General features: G+C 43.0%; 1 protein-coding gene and 1 pseudogene across 1 annotated transcript; both read right to left on the reverse strand.

Moving 5' to 3' along the window:
- LOC137254195 (T-complex protein 1 subunit eta-like) overlaps positions 1-19,671 on the reverse strand; it is a 101,178-nt pseudogene extending 81,507 nt beyond the window's left edge.
- Positions 10,058-17,247, reverse strand: LOC137254016 (uncharacterized). Its single transcript, XM_067791673.1, has 2 exons — positions 10,841-17,247; positions 10,058-10,760 (listed from the first exon to the last, which is right to left on the reverse strand). The coding sequence occupies exon 1, from the start codon at positions 12,187-12,189 to the stop codon at positions 11,614-11,616; it is 576 nt and encodes a 191-aa protein (XP_067647774.1). The 5' UTR covers positions 12,190-17,247; the 3' UTR covers positions 10,058-10,760; positions 10,841-11,613.
- Positions 19,672-21,726: the final 2,055 nt, after the last annotated feature.

The raw sequence follows: 21,726 nt of genomic DNA on the forward strand, positions 1-21,726 counted from the left end.
ACGTGTTTGTATACTTCATTTTCAATTTCACTTGGATTATCTTGCGGTATCCTTGATTGCGGTGGCGGGCCTTAGCGGTCCGGCCGTATTCCGTTAGCTGGGTCCCGTTAGTATGTGGCGTCAGTGCCTTGACGCGCTTTATGACGGCGTCTCTCTCTGCTGCGGTGCTCTGTCGCGCCTTACGTCGGCGTCTACTACCCCCCCCCAGAATCGATGTAATGGGGCATGCGACGTCAGCGTACGTGTTTGCGTGTTTAGTTGCACACATGTTGTTGACGTCGCCGCCTGTGGTGTTCGGTGGTGTGATGATACGTGCGACGTCAGCGTACGTGTTTTCGCGCTTAGTTGCACGCGTGTTGCTGACATCGGCGCCAGTAGCGCTTGGTGGTGTAACGTTGCGTGCGACGTCAGCGTACGTGTTTGTGCGTGTGGTTCCACGCGTTTTGCTGACATCGGCGCCGGTAGCTCCTTCCAGCAGTACTACCCTGGGGCGCTTTGCTTCCTCCTCCTCGTAATGCTGGCGCATACGCTTGACGCTGATGTTTAGTTTGGCGTTATGGCTCTCCATCTTGGGTTGTTGGTTTTTTTTTTTTTTTTTTTTGGAAAAGAAATTCGTAGCAAAAGAACGTGTTGTCACCCCGGTGGTTTGCGATAGAATGACCAGTGCTTGCTTATCCTCCCATCCTTGATATTAATTAGATTATTTTCCCTGAATTTATTTTAATTTCCCGCGATGGTCTCTGCTGCATGATATGGCTTTAGCTCCCCAATATTGACCGTTTTCTCCTTCCCGCCGTTGGTTTTTCGTACTTTGAGTATCACTGGTGATACATATCCTAGGATCTGGTAGGATCCGTCATATTTGGGGGCCAACTTTGCCGCGAAATTTTCGCCGGCCTTGGAGAGATGGTGTTCCTTTGCGAGCACTAGTTCGCCGACTACGGGGGTCCATTTTCTCCGCCGTAAATTGTAGTGTCGTGCTTGATCTGCCGCCGCTCGTTCCATGTTCTGCCTCACTATTCTGAATGCCTCTTGCATTCTGTCAGATTTCTCTTCTGGTGTTGTGGTAGCTGTGCCCGTCCCCAGGTTAATCTCGTCAAACAATCCCCTGGTAATCGCGGTTCCCATCCTTGTACGAGGAAGGCTGGACTGTACCCTGTGGTCGCGGGTACACTGGTGTTGATGGCCAGCTCGATCTCCGGGAGAAAGTCGTCCCATTTGTTGTGTTGTGATTTGGTGAGTTGCGCTATGATCCTCTTTACCGTTCTGTTCGCCCGTTCCGTCGGTGCTGGTGAACTGGACGCCGTTGTCCGATATCAGTATCTTGGGAGCACCAAATCTTGCGAGGATGCGTTCTCTGAACGCACGGCGTAGGCCTTCTGCTGTCGCACGCCTCATGGGGACCAGTTCCACCCATTTGCTGAAGCGGTCGAAAAATACTAGTAGCATCGTGTTCCCGTGTGTGGATCGTGGGAGTGGTCCAACAAAATCGACGCATACCGTGGCGAATGGTTCTTCGGCCACTTGTGTGAGCATCTTTCCGGCCGGCTTTTGCTGTATTTCCTTGTACTTCTGGCAAGACTCGCACTGTCGTACGTATCGACTGATGTCCCGAAACATGCCGGGCCAGTAATACCGATTGGCAATCCGTGCTACCGTCCGGTGGATGCCCATGTGTCCAGCGCTTGGGATGTTGTGGTTTTCTTCTAACACTCGTTGTCGCAGTGGTGTTGGTACACAAAGTTTCCAAGGGACCGTTTCCTCATCGTGTGACCGGCAGGGAATATGGCGGTACAGTTGTTCATCTTGTATCATGTAGTCAGAATATTTCTCGGGGTTAGTGCGCACTTCATTCACGCGCTTGTGCCACCACTTGCATGGTCGCTCTGTTGTCGTTGCTAGGCGTAGGGTCTCCAGTGGCTGCCGTGATAGTGCGTCCGCTACCAGGTTCAGCTTCCCTTTCCTGTACTCGATGTCGAAAGTGTGTTGTTGAAGCTCCAAGGCCCATCGTGCTATACGGCCTGAAGGGCTTTCGATGGAGTTTAACCACTTTAGAGAAATATGGTCCGTGATTACCTTGAATCGGTATCCTTCCAAGTATGGCCTCATCTTGCGTATTCCCCAGACTATCGCGAGGCACTCCTTCTCGGTGGGCGAGTAGTTGGTTTCCGCCTTGTTGAGTTTCCTGCTGGCGTAGGTGATCACGCGTTCTCCGCCTTCCAGGCCCTGTGTCAATACGGCACCCAGCCCGAAATTGCTGGCGTCCGTTTGTAAGGTGAAGGTCTTGGTGAAGTCCGGGCAGGCAAGTATCGGTGCTTCCGTGAGCTTTTGCTTTAAGACCTCGAAGGCCTCCTGTTGTTCGGCCCCCCACTTCCAATGTTTGCCCTTTTTCAGCAGGGTTGTGAGTGGTTGGCTGATCGTGGCGAAGTCGGGTACGAAACGTCGGTACCAGGATGCTATACCGAGATATTGGCGTACCTCTTTCACGTTCGTTGGTGGCTTCAAGTCTTTGATGGCTGCGACTTTCTCGGGGTCGGTGTGAATTCCCTTGTCGCTTACTAGGTGTCCTAGGTATCGGATTTCCTTCTTGAAGAATTCGCATTTCTCCGGATTTGTTCTGAGGTTGGCGCTCTGTAGTCGTAGCATTACTTCTCTCAGATTACGATTGTGCTCCTCCACAGTGGATCCTATGACGATTATGTCATCGAGGTATGCGAAGGCGTGGGGTTCCATTTCGGGCCCAATAACCTGATCTAGTGCTCTTTGAAACGTTGCGGGTGCAGAGTGTAGGCCGAAAGGCATAACGCGCCACTGGAATAATCCGCGTCCCGGTACTGTGAAAGCTGTGTAGGGCCGGCTCTTGGGCTCCAGTGGTATTTGCCAGTAGCCGTTCTTCAAATCCAAGCTGCTGATGTATTTCGCTCGTCGTAGTTTGTCCAGGATGTGTTGTATTCCAGGTAAGGGGTATGCGTCGGGTACGGATCGGGCGTTGAGCTGCCGATAGTCCACGCATAACCTCCACATCCCGTTTTTCTTCTTGGCCAGTACGATCGGTGCGCTGTGTGGGCTACAGGATGGCTCGATGCATCCTTTCTGGAGCAATTCGTCAACTTTGCTGTTGATGATTGTCTGCATGGCTGGGTTGTGTGGGAAGTAACGTTGCTTGATGGGGCGTTCGTCCGTCAGGACAATCTTGTGCTCGGCTATTGTCGTCACTCCACTCATGCTCTCGTGCTTGAAGTTACTGCTGCTCGGTGCTGTTATACCCTGAATGGTTCCAGATGAGGCTCCAGGGGTGTCGTACCCGGCGTTATCCGTTCTTGATGATGTTGAATTTTGAATAGTCCCAGGGCTGTCGTACCTGGCGATATCCGTTCTGTCTGATGGTTTACTTTGAATAGTCCCAGGGCTGTCGTACCTGGCGATATCCGTTCTTGATGATGTTGAATTTTGAATAGTCCCAGGGCTGTCGTACCTGGCGATATCCGTTCTGGCTGATGGTGTACTTTGAATAGTCCCAGGGCTGTCGTACCTGGCGATATCCTTTCTTGATGATATTGAACTTGGAATAGTCCCAGGGCTGTCGTACCTGGCGACATTCGTTCTTGCTGGTGTTGTTCTCTGAATAGTTTCTGGCGCGGCTCCCGGATTCGGGGTGTGTTGGGCAAGGGGTCTGGTTAGCACGAGGTGGCCTTCTCCACATGATATGGTGGCTCCCATGTTTCCTAGCGTATCTAGGCCCAGTATGATGTCGTCGATCGCTCCGGGCATGACGTGTAAAACTGTGTGGAGTGACGCTTCTCCGAGGCGTACCTCAGTCCTTATGGCGTCGAAGATGGTAGTGCTAGTCCCGTCTGCCATCGTTATTTAGGTGGCCACTCTCACCCTTTCTCCGCTTCCCGAGTTCACCACACGTTCTGCTAAGCTGCTCGAGACGAAACTTCTTGATGCCCCTGTGTCGATGACTGCCTCGGCTGATTTCGTGCCGAGCTTGGCTACGGGGTAGAGGCGACCATGCTCTTGGTACATTGTTACTGCCGTTTCAGCGCTGGGTTCCTTGGGTATCGTTACTGTCGTTTCGGCGCTAGGTCCCTTGGGCTCACGGCGCCTTCTTCTTCGTGGAGCCCTCTGTCGTTTCCCTGACGTCGGCGGCAGCATTCGATGGTTCGTATGTCGTTGCGGCCACATTCCCAGCAAAAAATTGTCAGTGGGTTTCGGCACCTATTGGTGTCATCTCCTCGTTCGCCGCATCTCCTGCATACGCCGTTGGGGTCGTATCTCTGATTGCTTGGAGGCGTACGGTTCGTTAGGTTCGGTGGTTGTGTTTCAGGTTTTGATGGTGACACCCGGGTTGTGTCACTGGCGATGTGTCGCGTAACTTCGCGGTGATGTCCGCCTGATGATCTGCGATAGTCCTCGCGTATGTTCTCGTATTCTTCGGCAAGGGTTAAGAGTTCCCGAAGGTTGGTGAAATCCCTCCGACGGATATAAAGTAGCTAATCGGGGTGGCTGTTACGGAAGATTCGTTCCAGCCGTTGTTCGCTGTTGTACCCTGCGTGTCTCATCAAGCTCTGGATTCCTAGTGCGTAGTCCTTATACCTCTCCTTGTTGTGCTGCCTTCGTTGGTGTATGTCATCGTCGAGCCGCTCGAAGTACCTGGCTGGTAGGAAGAAACGTAAAAAATCCTTTTTGAAGCTTGTCCACTCTCCCCAGTGCGCATTGTTATTGCGGTACCATTGTAGCGCGGCGCCCCCTAGTAGCTCGGGCATGGTTTTTGGCAGGAGGTCCACGTTTAGCGCGTATACTTCGGCTAACTCCTCCAACCGTTCGATGAACGCTAACGGGTCCCGTCCCCCTTCATACTTTACGGACCACTTTCTTACCTGGTCGATGATGGGCGCGAACACCACGGTCGGTGCTTGAGTTTCCTGGCATGTATAGTTCATGGCTGGTCCCGCTGGTAAGTACGGTTGCGTGGGTTGATATGTGCCGGTTGATGGTGCCGTAATTTCTGATGGTACGTGCTGTTGTGTGGGTACTGTACTCCTGGAAGGTGCCTGAGATGTACCGTTGGGTGGTACCGCTATTCCTGATGGTAAGTACTGTTGTGTGGGTACTGTATTCCTGGGAGGAAACGCGAATTGAGTTTGTTCTACTGTTGTAACGGCGACCTTCGGTGTGCCTCCTCCGTTCGACGGAGTCGGTGTCTTAACCTCATTTACGTCGCTCATGTGCGTAGTTTCCTTGTAGGTGGCTTGTAGGGATAAAAATTGTTCGTGGATTTCCGAGTCCGTATTTGCCTTCGAAGCCAGAGCTGATATGCGCTTTCGGATCTCCCGGGTGGTGCCTGTGTGTTCAATACCCAATTCCTGTGCGATGGATATCAGCTGCTCCTTTGAAATGTTGTCTAACCACGGGGTATCAATCTGGTCGGCCATTTTACGGTTAGGTTTCTAGTCGGGAATGTTCCTTCTGACGTTGTACGATTTGCAGGCTCCCTGCTCGGGCGCCAATTGTAACGAAGCTTTTTCGTGCCCCGTTGCTTCTTTGATATTTGCTGGGGTATACTCGCCGTGCCCAGGGTTCGTTTACAATAAATTTGTATTAAAGGGGCACCTTGAAAATCGATTTAATATTAAAAACTTCACTTTCTTTATTGGTTCTAAATTCTATAATATAGAATAAAACGTGTTTGTATACTTCATTTTCAATTTCACTTCGATTATCTTGCGGTATCCTTGATTACGGTGGCGGGCCTTAGCGGTCCGGCCGTATTCCGTTAGCTGGGTCCCGTTAGTATGTGGCGTCAGTGCTTTGACGCGCCTTATGACGGCGTCCCTCTCTGCTGTGGTGCTCTGTCGCGCCTTACGTCGGAGTCTACTTGTATTGCTGAGGCGATGCTCTGTCGCCGTGTTCCGTTAGACGGATCCCGTTAGTATGTGGCGTCGGTGCCTTGACGCGCCTTACGTCGGCGTTTAATGTATTACTCTGCCACGCCTTGCGTCGGCGTCTATTTGTATTGCTGGTTACTGGGTGATTCTCTGCCACGTCTTGCGTCGGCGTCTACTCGTATTTGCTGGGCGATCTCTAGCCGCCCTACGTCGGCGTTTACTTGTATTGCTGAGGCGATGCTCTGTCGCCGTGTTCCGTTAGACGGATCCCGTTAGTATGTGGCGTCGGTGCCTTGACGCGCCTTACGTCGGCGTTTACTTGTATTACTCTGCTGGTGTACCTCTGCTGCGCTCTGCCGCCGCGCTTGGTGCTGGCTTACCCTGGCTGCGCTATGCGTCGCCGCGACCTCTGTCGGCGTACCTCTGCTGCCGCGGTTCGCGCTGGCTTACCCTGGTTACGTTGTGCGTCGCCTACCTCTGCTGCGCTTTGCTCCCGCGCTCTGCGCTGGTTTACGTGTGTTGCCGCTCAGTTGCGGCCTCTGCCGGCGTCCTTCTACTGACGGAGGTGAGCGGGTGTCACCTGTCGCGGTTGCGCGTTACTGTGGCGGCGCCTTTGGTCTCTGGGCGTGATGCGTAGAGAAGATCAACCGCAATCACCATTCCACGATTCGCTCCTATGAAGTGGATCCCTATTGCATAGAGAAGATCAACCGCAATAGGGATATACTTCGCTAGTAACTCTGGTCACGACCACAGCTCCGTGCTGACTGACTGCTGGTTTACGTGCGTTGCCGCTCTGTTGCGGCCTCTGCCGGCGTACTCCTACTGACGGAGGTGAGCGGGTGTCACCTGTCGCGGTTGCGCGTTACTGTGGCGGGGCCTTTGGTCTCTGGGGGTGATGCGTAGAGAAGGTCAACCGCAATCACCATTCCATGACTCGCTCCTATGAAGTGGATTCCTATTGCATAGAGAAGGTCAACTGCAATAGGGATATACTTCGCTAGTAGCTCTGGTCACGACCACAGCTCCGTGCTGACTGACTGCTGTGCTGCTGTGTCGCTCCTTTTATGGCTGTTGTGTTTGGTGTTGCTAACTCAAATGGTTGCGTGCGCTCGTTGTGTTGCTGAGATATGTTGGTTGGCCGTGTTGCTGTTAAATGTTGCGACCGCTCGTTGTGTTGCTGAGACTTGTTGGTTGATCGTGTTGCTAGAGCCTTTTGTGGCCACTTGTTGTGTTAATGTCGTGTCAAATATGTTGTGGGGTCGTTTTCTGTGGGCCAAATTAATTAGAATTTATTTGGTCCTCACAAGCTGTTGTTTAGAAAAAGGCAATACTGAAAAATAAAGAACTATGAGCGCAAATAAGTAAACATAATAGTAAAAAAGTGTTGCCTCTTTCACATATATATTACAATATAGCTATGTAAAAACGTATGCATGTATGAACATATGTATATACACATCGTCCCGTTTATTCGTTAACATCGTATCTACGAGTGACACATCGTCGGTAAAGCCATGTCGGAACCATACACGGTAGCAACATGGTGACATACCTACAAACATAAATAAAAATTCCATGTACTTCGTTTTTGTAAATTCGATGGACAAATGTCAATATCGTACTGCGCGGAAGTTGATGTATCAAAACAAATAAAAAAAGTTTATATTCAGCTGTCCCATGCTGCCACCTTGTATAGTTCCGTCATGGGTAAAGCGAAGAAAACCAACTTTTAAATTTCACCACAGACACTGGTGAGTTTTTCGGTGATGGCAGCGTTACCACCTTGGCCAGAATCGCGAATAAAACAACTGGTAACGATTTTCGGTTACATAATGTTCTGGGTACTATTTTACCGGTAACGCTAATAATCGGGCCGTTAGTGGCCAACTTGGTCGTGTCGTGTCGCTCGACTGGGGCTAAATGTGCATGGTTCCATAAGAATACATCAAAAGAATATTTTGTCGGTACATTTCGCGTCGCCTAGTGTGCACGGACTTTGAGCTAACCAACTAATATCAGTCAGTTGAACATTCAAAAATGACAATCCCACAAGTGGACCATAACAGGGGCTTAGAATATACCCGCGGCAGGTATGCAGCCGTCAAAAATTCAAATTGATTCAAGAGGCTGCCAGCGCAATATATAGCTTCACCAACCCAATTGTCAACTTCACCTACGCTTGCCGAGTCCTGTTTCTTTAACAGCCGAGTCTCTGGCGACCCCAAGTTATTCATGGATCTAGGGAGTGGGAGGGCGGTATGGCCTAGAATGTTTTATGTGGGCATACCAAATCGTTTCCGAAATGGTCGGACTAGAATGAACGAATCTCACCTGGTCTTTCTTCGCTTCACTCTGCACTAAATAAAAGGGTTCAAAGTTTTTTTCATAAAACGTTATAATTTAGTTTTTATTTATCTAATAATTATGGATATGGAAAGAAGATAATTTTCTTAAACCTTTAGCTTTTGACTTTAACAAGCTACGTATATAAAATATATATAAAGGTAAACTCAAGTAGATGGTTAAAATAAATGTACATATGCAAAAAAGAATCGCGTCCGCGGTTGCCGAGTGATAATGCTTGACTAATTCGTTGAAAAAAGGACCGTTGCTGACGATGGCAGTGCTTGTGAATTTGCGCCTTTCCACTCGCCGCGCACGGCTGCGCATAAGAATTTTGCCGCCATCTTGTTCTTATTGGAGGCGGCTTAAACATCCTGCCCACCCTGCAGGGAGGTGCTTGTAAGGACCTTCTGCAGTTCCTGCAAGGCGCGGATGGTGATATTTGAGGCGAGACTGGCAATATTACGTCGTTGGCAGGCCTCGTGGGGTGCGCTTGGCCATATGTTCCGGTTTGGGGGTTGCCGCTGGTTTCTTCAATCGGTCCGCTGCGCGTGGTAGTGGAGGCAGAGCCGACACTGAAGGCAGAGAAACGAGAAGTAGTTGGATACAGCGGATGATAAACGGAAATTTAATTATACAGGGGAAACGTATATCAGTTTAGAGCGCTGTGCTCGAAGAGTGCTCCATTGGAAGGAAGCACAGTTTAACTAAGGGGCGCATGACAAGCCCATTTTGGGTTCGAACCTCTACAACCAGAGCATGATTACTGGATGCTTCTCGCTGTATTGCATTGTAGAATTTTCCAATCGGCCATGGAAATGGATCAAGAGCTAGAAGGGAACTATTTTTTCTTATTGGCATTTTGTTTTGTAAGGCGCTCTTTTCCGCCCCGAAATGGCGAGATTATGCCATTGCCACAAGCCGCGTTTTTACATGTTGCAACTCTTTGTACGTCAGATGGGGATTATGTGTTGTTGCCACCGATTTGGATTTGTTACAGGCATTGTTCGCAAAGCGGAACACGTATGCAATCACACGAAGAGCTCGAGAGTATGAGGAGAAACATTGAAGAATATCGTCCTCTTCCTCGAGTGCGTGATATGCTTCGACCTTGCGTTTCTGCTTTCGGCTTTGGCCAATACGAAATGTGGCAAGAAAGCCATTGTGGTCCGTGCCCCCAAAGTGAACAGCCTATCAAATCATGCGGCTTGCAACCACGTGTGCCAAGATCAGCAGGGTTGTCTTGGCTAGATACGTGGCGCCAGGTGCCGCTAGGAAGATATTCTCGAATTTGAGAGGTACGGTTGGCCACATAAGTTTTCCAGGTCGATGGAAGTTTTTCTAGCCAGGCTAGTACAATCTCAGAATCTGACCATAAGAATGTGTTGCATGCTTGTAAGTCGAGCTGTTTTCGAACAGTTGAAGCCAGTTTTGCGAGTAGGACTGCACCACATAGCTCTAAGCGGGGTAAGCTTACAGCTTTTATGGGGGCAACTTTGCCTTTCGCAACCAAAAGAGAAGATTTTATTTGGTTGCCCATACGTGTGCGGATGTAAATCGCTGCGCAATATGCAATACCACTTTCTGTTGGGGTCTCCCAACTTCGTCCAAGCAGCTGAGGTACCAGAAGTGGGATGTCTAAGAAAGCAGTGGCATATATCACAGCAGTTAAAGCAAACGTTCTGGAAAAGATGGGTTCTCGAGTATCTTCCGACTTTGACCAGATGCGTAAAATGGTTCAAACAAGTAAAGCCGATATGTGTTGGCGACGTGGTGATTGTATGCGACGACAACGAAAGCCGTGGGCAATGGAAGAAAGGCATCGTCCTGGAAGCAAAGGCGGCAGCCGATGGTCAAGTTAGGACAGTCTTGGTGAAGACTGCTGCTGGAAATTTACGTAGGCCGGCTTCAAAGATTGCCGTACTCGACGTAAAGGGTGATTCTCCCGGCAGTGAATCGAATCACGGAGAGGAGGATGTTACAGATAGAAATTAATATCAAATAGTTATGTACCGAGTACTTTAAACCTTTTCTTATATTCCTTAAAATACGTACTATATAAGCAACTCTGTTAACAAAGCAACTCTGTATTAATAGCCATCTTGTTTGTGCGTATCTGGTTCTTTCTTTTGAAAAGAAACATTGGAAGAGCACGAACAAGTAAGTCCTGAATTAATTCGATATAACCAATTGAATGTAATTAATGAATCCGTTTTTATCAGATATAAAAACATTACAAATAGTGTTGTTACAAATATTCTCGTGCATTTTATTCCAAAGTCTTGCCGTCTACAACAATTGTGTCAAAAAGTTTCGACCAAGAATTGAAGGTATAGTTAAAGTTTCATCTGGAACTGCAAGTATGTTGATATGTTCAATAGTTTCTTGAAATTTTACTGCACACAGTATAGTGCAAAAGAATGAATTCTGCTTCTAGCGACTCCAACGAACTTCGTTGGTGTTGCAATATTTTATAGCTACAGAAATCGTTCAGCAATCGATTTCCGTACAATACAAATTGATCTGCCGGAATCAAAAAGAGAAATAGTATTTGTAAACCCTGACCATCTTCCTCGATTTTTTTCATAAAAGGCCACACTTACCTCTTGCTTAGATTCTAGATAATCATATTCATCACTTGAAATAGCTGCAACACTGGTCGTCTGGCTTTTTTTCTTCGGGAAATCGCGGTGCATATGTCCAAGCTGGTGACAGGTAAAGCACGGTCCGACTGGCCGCTGTGGTTTCGGGCAGCCGCTTTGGTAGTGGCCGAAACGTAAACAGCTAAAACTTTTGTTTCGGTAGGTACCGAAGAAGTATTCGATGGCCTAAAAGTAGCATTCTGACGCCGTTGTTCATACCACTTCATACGTCGGATTAAGTCACTAACCGTGTTGGCGCCATATAAAATGCTTATACTGTTCCTATGGTCCGGGATCCCGTCAATGATATAATCGACTAACTCCTGCTCTGCTTTGTCGGATTGTGCGGCGATTGACTGCATTGGAACGACGTAACTTACGCAAGATTCTGACGATTTTAATTTACGGGCTCGTAGCTGGCGGTAAACCTCTTGCCGGGAGCAATTGTGTTTGAACATAGCACCTAGTAACGTTTTTAGTGTTAGATAATCTGCAAGCCCTTGATTCAATACGAACTCTTTAGCTGTGCCAGACATACATCGCCTCAGAGCTAAGCACTTATGTCGTTCGTTAAAATTATTAGCGTCGTCGTAGTCCTCAAATAGCAAAAACCACTTATATATGTCGTAATGTTTGTCACCACTGAATTTAGGGACCGCTGCATCGAGCCCATCAAAATGAATAAATTTACGGAGGCGTATGTCAGAATGAATGTCTGGTTGTGGCACTAGAGATTACAGCTCTGCTAATTCGCGTTTTAATTTCAAAATTTTTAGCTGCTCCTGAAGGTGGTTTACGTCATCGGACGGGACCATTTGGGTTGCATTGTAGCTAACAGCGGGCACTGAAACGCCAGGAGTGACACGGTCGACGTTTAACATAAATGAGCCAACACCAACGTCGATTTCAGGGCTAGCAGCTACGATAGCTCTATTGGTTGCAGCAACGGCAGTAGCGAAAGTAATGGCATTTGGAATAGCATTGGTGGTGATCGTACTGACAGCAGCGGAATTTGTAGTGGTAGCGGTGGTGGTTGTACTAACACCGGTGATTGTAGTAACAGCGGCAAAATTGATAATATTGGCAGCGGTGGTGGTTGTAGCGACTGCGCCAGAATTGGTAGTGGCAGCGGTATGAACAGAAGTGGCATCGGTGGCGGCTGAAGCACTTGGTGCACTAGTAACACTGTAAACGGAGGCAGCAGTTACATTTTTCACATCTGCAGGTTTTTGGCTAGCTTTATTGCTTTGAACAGCACTACCGCTGACTGATGATTTCATATTGGAACGTGTATTATGCATTTCTTTCATAGGTTAAGTTTTCTTTTTTTCCAAAATCTTCAAATGGCGAAATATTAATGTGGGAGCAGTAGGGAAACACCCCACACCTGAGGCTAAAATCTTGTCTTTTAAAATAATACGATTGATAATTTATTTTAAGATTTTATTGTCGCTGTCGATTATTTTTCGACTTTTCTCTTTGATGTTCACCGGAAGAAGCAGGGGGCCTACTCTGTATTGCGATGCGAAAGAAAACATAAGCGAAATCGCAAAATCGGTACTCTGTATGTTGACATTCGCATGAATATTTTGACATTCGCATTCACATTTTGCCCATTCGCAATTTTTCTCCCTTTTCGCATTGCCAGCACTCTGTATAGCGAAAACGAACGTCAAACAGCATTGATTTTCGCATTTTATTGCTACAACTAATAGGCATTCGCATTGTTCAAATTTGTAAGTATTAATTGATGATTTTATAAATTGATATCTTTATATTCATTGCACATTCTTTTAAAAATATATAGGGCAGCTCCAAAGACTAAACAAACACAAAAGCAACAATTTGAAATCCTAGTGGACTTCATGGCAACACACCCAGATTTGGCCAAAGGGTTACTTAAAACGCCCAACGCAAAGACAACGGCCAATAATTTATGGAAGACTAAATGGAACCCAACCAAAGCAACTCAATAAAAGTCCTAAACGAGAAGAATAACAATTTGAAGAACATTTCCAAAACCATGGGAATTACATTCAAAATAGGAAAAAGCTAAATTTTGCCAAAGAACAATTTGTCCGTAATCAAAGAATGGACCGTGATAATTTAAGAATAAAATTAACGGTCACTTCTTCCGGTTCAATTTCTGAACTGGGAGGATTTTCAACAGTGAACATTATACAAATATTGTGCAGAGCACAACAAACAATAAGCATTACACCACTTTTGTTGGACCATAATGCAACTGTGTTGAAGCCAAAGGGCAGCGAATTTTCAGCACCATGAACAATGTTAAAACAAAGCAGTGTAACAGGTTACATTTAAAAATATTAAATTCAATTTTATATGTAAGGTACAGACTAAGGAAGGAAAATAAGTGCTGCCATGATTTACAAACGATCTCATTGAACTAATGAACAAATCAAATATTTATTGCAATTCATCAGATGATACAGAATCCTGTGATATCGAAATATTTTAAGACATTATGTATATTTTTATCTCACACCTACTACCGTTTATATGTATATCCTGTTGCAAGCAGTGAAATAGTTGTAGCAGTAGTAGAAGAGTGGTCAAATGATTGACTTTAAAATATTTGTATAAAACACAGATTGCATCTGTAAATTATATTTGGAATAAGAATTAATTTGCATTTTTTTCTAGATGTATAAATTGTTGAAAATGCTAAGATGCTTATGAAAAATGCATTAAATACTTGAAAAGTTGCCTTAAATTTTTAACTTTTTTAGCTAAAAGATTTTTTTAGCTTTTTTTTTTGCCCATTTAGCTTCTTTTCTGAAAAAGTTCTGGCAACACTGGTTCAGTGATGCATACTCAAGCAAAAAATAAGCGAATAATAAAAAAGCTACATTTTTAGCAATGCGATAGCGCTACACAGTTTCAATTACCTTTCGCATCGCAATTTATTTTCGAATCGCACTGCCTTTCGCATCGCAATACAGAAGGCCCCCTGGAACCAGAGCAAAAGCGAAGTTGGCTGCATTTCCGCCAGCAAGTGGCATTTACCATCTGTCAGAAATGCATAGTATAATAAGCATGGTATTGTTACGAATATTAGCAAAACTAAGGGGTGCTGCTATCTCTAAGCCGATGCTAAGCAGTGACGCGAATTCACATCAATAATTCAATAATTATGTATCTACATAAACGAAACAATAATTGCGTCTACATATATGTACCATGTACGTATACGACCAGCGGAGAATCAATACACAAACACATGCATATATCTGAGATACTCCTAAAAGTATGCAATAAGAGAAGCTGTAAATCGAGCAATTGTAGTTGCAGCTGAGAATTTTGATGGACTAGTAGATTCTGGAAGAGCCTAGAAGATGCGAACTTTGATATCAGAGAGTATAAAAGGCAGCAGATGTAGAGGCGCTGGAATTCAGTTTGAGTTGAGGTATCAAGCAGTTATTGATTAAGCACGCAATCTGGCGGGCAATAGTAGAGTTTCATTTTAGCTATCAATCAGTGTGGTTATTAAGCAAGCTATTCGTTGCACAGTTTGAGTGTTATTGTGAAGTACTTTAATAAAGGCCATTTTGCATTATTACATATTGGAGTTATTTATTCAACAGTTTAGTGATTCGAACTCAGCAGAAGGGCAAATAAGAGGATTTGCGAGTAAATTCGTTACAATTGGTGTCAGAAGAGGAATTGTTGAATAAATTCCAGAGTTAGAGAGAACAACAAGGACATGGCGAAGTTAAGTGAATTAAGGATCCAGCAACTGAAAAAGGAGTTGGAAGCCCGTGGATTGAATACAACCGGCAATAAACTCGAACTTCAGGCAAGACTACAACAGGCAATGGAATTAGAAGGAATTGACGTGGAAAATGTGTTATAATGTATGTGTGTATGTAATATAAATTATATATTTCTGTTTATTTTCTTTTCATGTTGTGTTTTTAAAAATTCTTGAAAATGACTTCAGATTGAAGTCGAAATATCGACCAAATAAATGTATGAATACTAACACAGTGTTTTATTCAAAGCAAGGCCTCGAGCTCACAAAACCACACATTTTTTAAATAAACAAGGCCATCAAAAATCAAAAATTAAATTTTTTCCTTTACAAAAATATGTAATTTTACATATCGCAACCTAAACCAAAAAGTATTGCAACTCATAATCAGAGAAGCTTTGTGTTGAATGTTGATTTATACCACAAAAATAACAAAATTCTTAACAAAACCAGGCTAAACGATAACATTAACTACCAGAAAAACATAAGTTATTTTACGATGCTTTCATGGATCGATTTACACTTAAATACCGATTTAATTTTTTTTAAGTTTTCAACATTTTTTCGTTTAAAATGCGATATATACATTCAGTGCAATAATTTTAGATTGAGGGTACTTCATGCAATTTTCTTTCTTCGTGATTTTGCAATAATAAACGTAGGTACTCATAGTAAGTTTTTGTTTTGAATTATGTGAGTACAATATTTATAAGGACCATTTAGTTGATGGTATTGGTACTGTCAGTTTAATTCATCAGCATTTACTTATATTCAAAATATTTTTTTGTTATACATCTCTTTTATAAATTTTGGTTAAAAATTATTGACAAATTCGTTGCAATTAAATTGCTTTAAAAATCTTTGAAAACTTTACGAGATTGTTGAATATTATTTTAATTAGAGCATAAAAAGCTTAGAATAGTAACGTAGGAAAAAACTGAGAATTATTTCAGTTAAGTTCGTCACAAATATTTATATTCAAAATACTTTTTTGTTATACATCTAGTTTATAAACCTTGGTTAAAAATGATTGACAAATTCGTTGCAATTAAATTGCTTTAAAATTCTTTGCAAATTTTACGAGATTGTTGAATATTATTTTAATTAGAGCATAAAAAGCTTAGATTAGTAACGTAAGAAAAAAACTTAGAATTATTAGATTCTTAGATACTTTTTAACCAAGATTATTTCAGTGTGTGTTGCTCGTTTGTTGTACAAATTCGTTGCATATTAATTTTCAGATCAAGAATACTCAAAGGTCTCGTGGCATCGTCTTGTTGGTCAATCGCGCGCCGCAATATCCAGTGATGGGAATTGAAATTCATTATAAAGTAGCGAAGGCACGGTCCTGCGCAAACACATCGCCAACCTGTGTTGGCAAAAGATATGCTGAACTGTAGAGAAAGAAACATTTTTAAAATTTAATAAAATCAAAAATGATAGTTGTGCTAAAAAGGGGTAAAGTATTGTATGTTAAAGTATAGCAAAGTCTCAGCGGCAATGTCCTGGTGAAAATTGAGTTTGAATAGGTCTCATTCTTCATTCTCAGAAACATTTACAAAGGTACCTCGTAAGATATTAAAAATCCTCAATGCTTTTTGCAATAACTTCAAAAAAAACTCACATTCAAACCGGTGTCATATCCCTACTTCTGTTTAAATTGTACATATTAATAGCTATCTTCACCACCAGAAAGAGTCACTATTGTTTCCTACACCATATGGTCGCCAGGCCTAAGGATTACCCACTGGAAGAAGCTACAGGCCTGCCAAAATACTTCCCTCAGAACCGCCACGGGTTGTCTCCTTATGTCCCCAGAACACCATCTACATAATGAGGCGATAATACTCCCAATAAGTGAAAGAAATGAAATGCTAACCGAAAAGTTTCTGTTGAATACCCAGGAACCTGGGCATCCCAACAGACATCTGATTTATGAGCCCACACCGCCCAGGGTCTTAAGGAGTCACCCCCGTAAGCACTATGAGGAAATACGGCACCTGAGAACACAGCCGTATGAAGCCAAAAAACATAAGCAGGTCCTTGGTGAACTCCATAAACAGGCGTCGGACCTCTATGTCAGGAATTGCCCGGTGAATTCAGAAGAACAATGCCCTAAAATTGCAGAACAGGGATGCACGCTCCCTAGGAAAACGCGAGTCACCCTAGTCCAACTTCGATCTGGATACTGTAACAGGTTAAACTCTTACCTATCCAGAAGCAACCACAACATACAAAATGTCCCTGCTTGCAATGTGTCCCCACGTGATACCAACCATCTCTTCAATTGTAATGTGGAACCAACTCCTCTAACACCCCTCTCTTTACGGTCCACCCCTGTTGAAACAGCAAGTTTCCTCGGACTCCAGTTGGAGGACAATTTGTGATTGGTCAGACCTATTGGATGGGGCTAAGCACTGCTACAACAACAACATCAGAAGGTACTCGAAGACGATGCCTCAAAACTAACAACCAAAAGCAATAATTATCATTTCACTGACATAAATTTTATAGTTTTTTCTTCCGTAGTTGGACACAATCTTTTCATAATATTACTTAACAATTTAAGATTAGACATTTTTTTCAAGTTGTATTTTGACTTACCAGCAACAATAGAATCATGTTTAATTGTACGCTTCTAAGAATTGTTCGGCACTGCCACGTAAAATCAATGTACATGTTCTAGCATTAACACAACCTTTAAATAATTATAAACTACAAAAATAAAATGAATGTCAAACGCACTATCAAACCTTGGAAATTGTTGAAATGTTCACCACCAACTTGACGTTCTTCAAAGTAATCACATTGACCCAAAACACTTGAATTAATATCATTAGCTGTAGTACGTGTCAAATCTTCTTCTGGTACACTAACATTTCACGATCTGTAAAATACTGTGTACCAACATCACCAACTGGTAGTTTGGATAACACAACATTGGCGTAGTACTTGGCTAGTTTATTGTACAGAATACGCCATTCAGCATCAACAATTTTCTGACACTCTTGAACATTATCAATACGTACTTCAGCATTCTCACGCTCAGCCTTGAATTCCAATTCTATATTTAAAATTGCGATTTTATATTTTTTGTATGACGTTGGATCCTCCAAGGAAAAGTACAGCGTCCACAACCATTTTAGAAAATAAATCTTTTTGTTGATGAATAAGTTTGGAGGACATTGCTGTGGCAGCAGCATTTTTATTCTACACATTCTAATATAACAAAAAACTTACCTCAGCATTTTGAGATTTGGCGATGTCGACTAGAGTTTTACTTCTGGATGCACAATATCCAATAGTTTCATAATGGTTGCCCCGTCATTTGAAATTGTGGCCCTACCACTGGAATCAACAATATGTTTGTCCATACTGTTTGAATCCAATGTAGTGCGTAAAGCGTCCACAATTGAATGCGAGGCATTGATGTTGGATATGAGTTGAGGTTCTACCTTGAGAGCTATCGGTACCCAAATATTTTTTACACAAAACCTCATCTACCCAATACAAGTTCAGGACGTTCATATTTATCGACACGCTGTCCGGTGTGGCCCAAATGTTGGAAATATTCAGTTGGTACTGTTGAGAAAAAATATGGATCAATGAACACAAGTAAAAGTGAAAGAGTTTTTTACCATCTGTTGTTACTTTACACATTAGACATTGGAAACGACGACCACCATCTACGAATTGCATATTAGCCTTGCAACGATTACATCTAATTGGACCCATTTCACCAAAATTTACAATGGGTGGCTCATATTCACCTTCAACCGCGCGTGCCATTGGTGAGATCATTGTTTACTATATAGTTTGGCAGCTCAATTCGAGGTTATGTTGCGAATAGATTGGAAGGCACTCACAGGCCGTGAAAATAGGCACTCGAATGGAGTGGAATCAAGAACAGTAGGAAGACCAGAGTTGCATTGGATCAATCATTGCATCGATATTAAAGATAAATTTAGAAAAAATAATTACATACTTGAGTATAAGCAAACATTTTCTTTCAATTACTGCAATTAAGGTGTCCTAGATGCTATATATTCCAAAATTATAACATTTTATGTCTGTTTAAAAATTTAACTTCAATTTCCCTAAGATTTCCGTAATATGACCCTTAGTGATGTTTGTGTGTGTGTCCAAATTTTGAGCGATCAGCTGTTAGTTGCGCTACTTGGTAAAGTTTACAATGGGTGAGATGGTAAGTGTAAAGGACAAAGCTGTTGTTTTTAATAAATCAGCTGTTGCAGGTATGCAATAAAAAAGCCTGCAAACGAGAAAGATCAGTGTAATTGCCAAACAAAATATTAGTTGTATTAGCATACATTATAACCATGACGTCCGGGTGTTGGGGGTTGACCGGGCATGGGTGGCTGACTGGGCATTGGCGCCTGTCCAGGTTTTGTTGGTGGCATCATTTGACCCATGTAACCACCTGGTGCACTTGGTTGCTGTAGAGGATAGCCTGGATGTTGAGGTTGTGGAGGGCAACCAGGTGGACCAGGATGTGGTCGATAGGCCGACTGTTGTGGCATTGGCAGATAGGTTGTTGCTGCTGCTGTCGTGGCATTGCATAAAAAATGGCTTTTCGTTTGAAATCCGGAAATAGCTTTCACAAAAGTGGACTTACCGTGTCCAATCCTGCCAATATTGATTGTTGCCTGACGCGAAATTACCTCTGGCGATAATGGGGCCAAATTTTCGATATTCTGTAAATAATAGATTTTTATTAATTCAAATTATATTAAAGCAAATCCTAGAATATAACAGATTGAACGATGCAGATTTTGTAGCACCAGTAATGAAAATGAATGAATGGATGTGTAGCAATATGGGAAAATGATGTTAGATCTCCTAGAAAATGGCTTTTCCCATATCGCATTAAAACTTACTTGATTTTGGTTCCTTTGTGGAAAATATAATAATAATATTTATTTAGTCTTGAAATTAATACATTTCTTACAGACTAGTTACAGGTAAAGATAGACTACCAACTAATTTAACAGCTTATTTAGTAGCATTTTAAATCTTTTTTCACAGTAGGAGAAGTCCAAAACTGAAGAATTTTGGAGCAAGTTAAACTCTTTTAGAGCACTAACAACAGGAGCATTGTCCGCATAATTGGTCCTCGCCAGCCCAACGTAAAATGTGACATGATTCCTTAAACAAATATTAGGAATAAGAAAGAATATACGTTCAAGTAAAAAGGGGCAGTCAACCACCCCAGATATTAAATTAAAAATGAAAGTGAGAGATAGGAAGGTTCTCCTACAATTTAATGTCTTGAGATCAATAAGCATACATCCAGATTCAAAAGCCGCAACCGGAAGATCAAAATGAAGGGGGCGCAGAGCGTTCTTTATAAAGACTTTCTGAACTCTCTCCAAACGACTTATATGACAGGAATAATACGGACGCCAAATAATAACAGCATATTCAAGTCTCGAGCGCACCAGTGAGGTAAAGAGAGTTTTTAAGGTATACGGATCCGAGAAATCTGAGCTGAAACGTCTGACAAAAGCCAGCATAGAGTAAGACTTAGCTATAATATAATTAAGATGGCTTTGAAACGAGAACTTCGAGTCAAAGACCACCCCAAGATCAGTGATTTTGGAAACAATGCTTAGTTGTGAGCCTGCAATATAATATGAAGTAGGGATAGGGGAGCGGGATTTGGAATAGGAGAAATGGGAGCATTTTTTAATATTTAAAGGAAGCATATTTTTCTGGCACCAAGCTACAACATTGTCTAGATCACTCTGAAGTTTCAACGAGTCAGAGGGACACGTAATATTACTAAAAATCTTCATGTCATCAGCATACAAGAGAAATTTTTGAAATTTAAAACAATTAGTAATATCGTTGATGAAAATAATCAAAAGAATTGGACCTAAAATGCTTCCCTGAGGAACGCCTGAAGAAGCAATGAAAGAGTACGACGACACCCCGTCAACTACAACTGAACAAGATCGATTTGTGAGATACGATTTGATCCCGCTTAAAAAACTTGAGTGGAAGCCAAGCCATCGTAACTTCGATAATAAGATACGATGATTAACTTTATCAAACGCTTTCGAAAAATCAGTATACACGGTGTCAACTTTGGCCCGGTTACTAAAAGCTTCAATGCAGTATTCGGAGAAAACTGCTAAATTAGAGGTAGTTGATCTCCCCGACATGAAACCATGCTGGTCTACCGAGATGAGACGACTAATGGCAAAGAAAATTTAATTTTTTATTATACATTCAAAAAGTTTTGAGATAGTCGAAGATTTAGAAATAGGACGATAATTGGTGATATCATTTGTATTGCCAGATTTAAAAATTGGCGTAATAAAGGAGATTTTCCATGCATCAATGTTTAGGTCCGAGACCTAAATATTTCGGCCCACCCTCGTAAATCAATCCGCATACCGGTTTCTGCCTGTAGACCAATAGTTTCGCTTTAATATATATGCACTAACACAAACACGAATTTGTGTTTGCCGCTAGGAGCTTTTAGCACCGGAGCCTTGTTAAGGGGAAACTTAACGAAGGCTCTCGTACTGAGGGTTCAGCGCGTTTTTGCAATTGCTTGGCTTTTTTTTTTTTTCACGACCGTCAACGGGAGCAATTCTGGCCATCCAGCGTCAAGGTAAGAGAACATTTATTCGAAACACAATTTTATTGTTAAATGCCTATAATTTAAATCATTTAAACCACTATTTGAATATCTTAATTCGAAACACAATTTAATTGTTACCTCATTATTCTTGAATTCAATAAAATCCACTCGAATATATTTATTAACATTTTTCATATCTTTTAATTTTTCTTTTCACTGGGTTCAATTTTCCAATGGCGATTACGTGAGAGATTCGAATCTTTCACGTAATCATTTGGTCCTTCCGAACCGAGAATTTAACAACAAATCGAATTACAGTCCACAACAAACAACAGCAATTCAACAATAGCCCAATTTGGAAAGCACTCAAAGCGACCGAAGAAAAAAAAAATACATTGGTAGAAACATCTTGAGTCATCTTGGTGAGAAGAAAGTGAAAACGTAACCCCAAGGCTATTAGCACCG

The sequence above is a fragment of the Eurosta solidaginis genome, chromosome 5 (genome assembly GCF_040869045.1).
Source record: "Eurosta solidaginis isolate ZX-2024a chromosome 5, ASM4086904v1, whole genome shotgun sequence".
Classification (NCBI taxonomy): Eukaryota; Metazoa; Arthropoda; class Insecta; order Diptera; family Tephritidae; genus Eurosta; species Eurosta solidaginis.